The 1,389-nt window shown below is 68.1% G+C and overlaps 1 protein-coding gene across 1 annotated transcript in view; it reads right to left on the bottom strand.

Annotated features, from left to right (window-relative positions):
* Positions 1-484: 484 nt before the first annotated feature.
* Positions 485-1,389, bottom strand: part of MRPL52 (mitochondrial ribosomal protein L52) — a 1,111-nt gene continuing 206 nt past the window's right edge. Inside the window, exons 2-5 of the mRNA XM_025193540.1 lie at positions 1,325-1,385; positions 1,154-1,221; positions 934-998; positions 485-646 (exon numbers count right to left, since the gene is read on the bottom strand). Coding sequence (XP_025049325.1) covers positions 491-646; positions 934-998; positions 1,154-1,221; positions 1,325-1,385 — 350 coding nt within the window. The 3' untranslated portion in view covers positions 485-490. The remainder of the gene's footprint in view (positions 647-933; positions 999-1,153; positions 1,222-1,324; positions 1,386-1,389) is intronic.

Here is a 1,389-nt window from a genome sequence, read left to right as displayed (position 1 = left end):
TAACTGTTGGGGGGGGGAAAAAGATCCAAACACAGCTGGAACCAGCCCCCCAACCCTTGAAATCAGGGCCAAGTCACATGAGAGGAGCTGGCCAGGAGCAGAGGCTCATGGGATAGGGATTGGGGGGGAGGAGGGGGACAGAGGCCAGCCAAAGGCCTGTCCTTGAAAGCAACTGGGCACAAGTGGTCAGGGGGGTGTGGGACAGGAAGTGCCCAACATCCCCCTGGCTCAGCCTTTCTTGCTCTTCCGTCCTCTGGCCACATCCTGCCTCCCGCCTTGGTTTTGGGGAAGAATCCAGGCATCTGGGCTCTCAGCCCCACCCCCCGTGCTCACCCAGTCCCCACCGCCCTGCTTGGACACTCAAGGCCCCCCCATCCCCCATCGCAGAGGGGTTGGGGAGAGAGCCCAGGTGTCTGGGAAGGCTCTCAGCCCCCTCACTGGGAACACAGGCGTCCGCCCCCGCCCAGCAGAGACAAGACAGGGCCGAGGCTCAGGGAACTTTATTGCCCCCCCCACGCAGAGTGCCCCCTTTGGGCTGCAGCTGGCGCTGGAGCCGGAGCTGCTCTTGCTCCTGTGCCGCCTCCTGCAGCTTCTTCCAGCGCTGCTTGGCCTGGGACAGCTCCGTGGACAGCCTGACCACGCGCCGCTGCAGGGAGGAGGGGAGTGAGCTCACCACCCAGGTGCCCGCTCCCCACCCCCACGAGACCCAGGTGTCTGGGCTCCCAACACCCGCCCACTCCCAAAAGAGAGCCCACCTAGCCCACCTGACCCCAAGGGGACCCCAGTGCCTGGGCTCCCAGCACCCTCCCCTTCCCCCTGGGGGAGAACCCAGGCATCCCGGCTCCTAGCGCCCTGTTCAGACCGCCCCTGCCCCCCCACGCCTCCGGCTCCCCGGACGGGGAAAGTCCCCAGGCGTCTGGGTACCGCACTCACCGCGAAGTCCTCGTTCTCCTGCTGACGCCGGAGCTGCCCCTTCCACGGCGGGGCCGGGCGCCCGTCTGCAACGCAGCCCAGGGCTCAGGCAACCCCGTGTCTGGACTCCCAGGCTCTACCCCCACCCCCCCAAGGCGGACCCCTACCCGCCTCCTTGCACTAGGACAGAACCAGGCATCCGGGCGCCTAAACCCACTGGGCAAAACTCTAGTGCTCTTACCTACAAAGGACCAGTCGGGCAGATCCCGGAGGGGGCCGTAGCCTGCAGAGCTGGGGGCAAAGCCCTGCCTGGGGGGGGCGAGGCAGAGCAGGGTGTGAGAGGGGGGGCCCGGTGCCTTCACTCCCAACCCGCAGCCCTTTGCACCCCCCATTGCCGGCCCGGGCCCCTCACCGTTTCCGCCACTCCCCGACGCCGGCGCGGGGCACCCAGCCGTGGCCCCCCCTCGCGGCCGCTGC

Source organism: Alligator sinensis, unplaced genomic scaffold (assembly GCF_000455745.1).
Source record: "Alligator sinensis unplaced genomic scaffold, ASM45574v1 scaffold1614_1, whole genome shotgun sequence".
Lineage (NCBI taxonomy): Eukaryota > Metazoa > Chordata > Crocodylia > Alligatoridae > Alligator > Alligator sinensis.
This window is presented reverse-complemented; position numbering and strand designations above follow the sequence as displayed.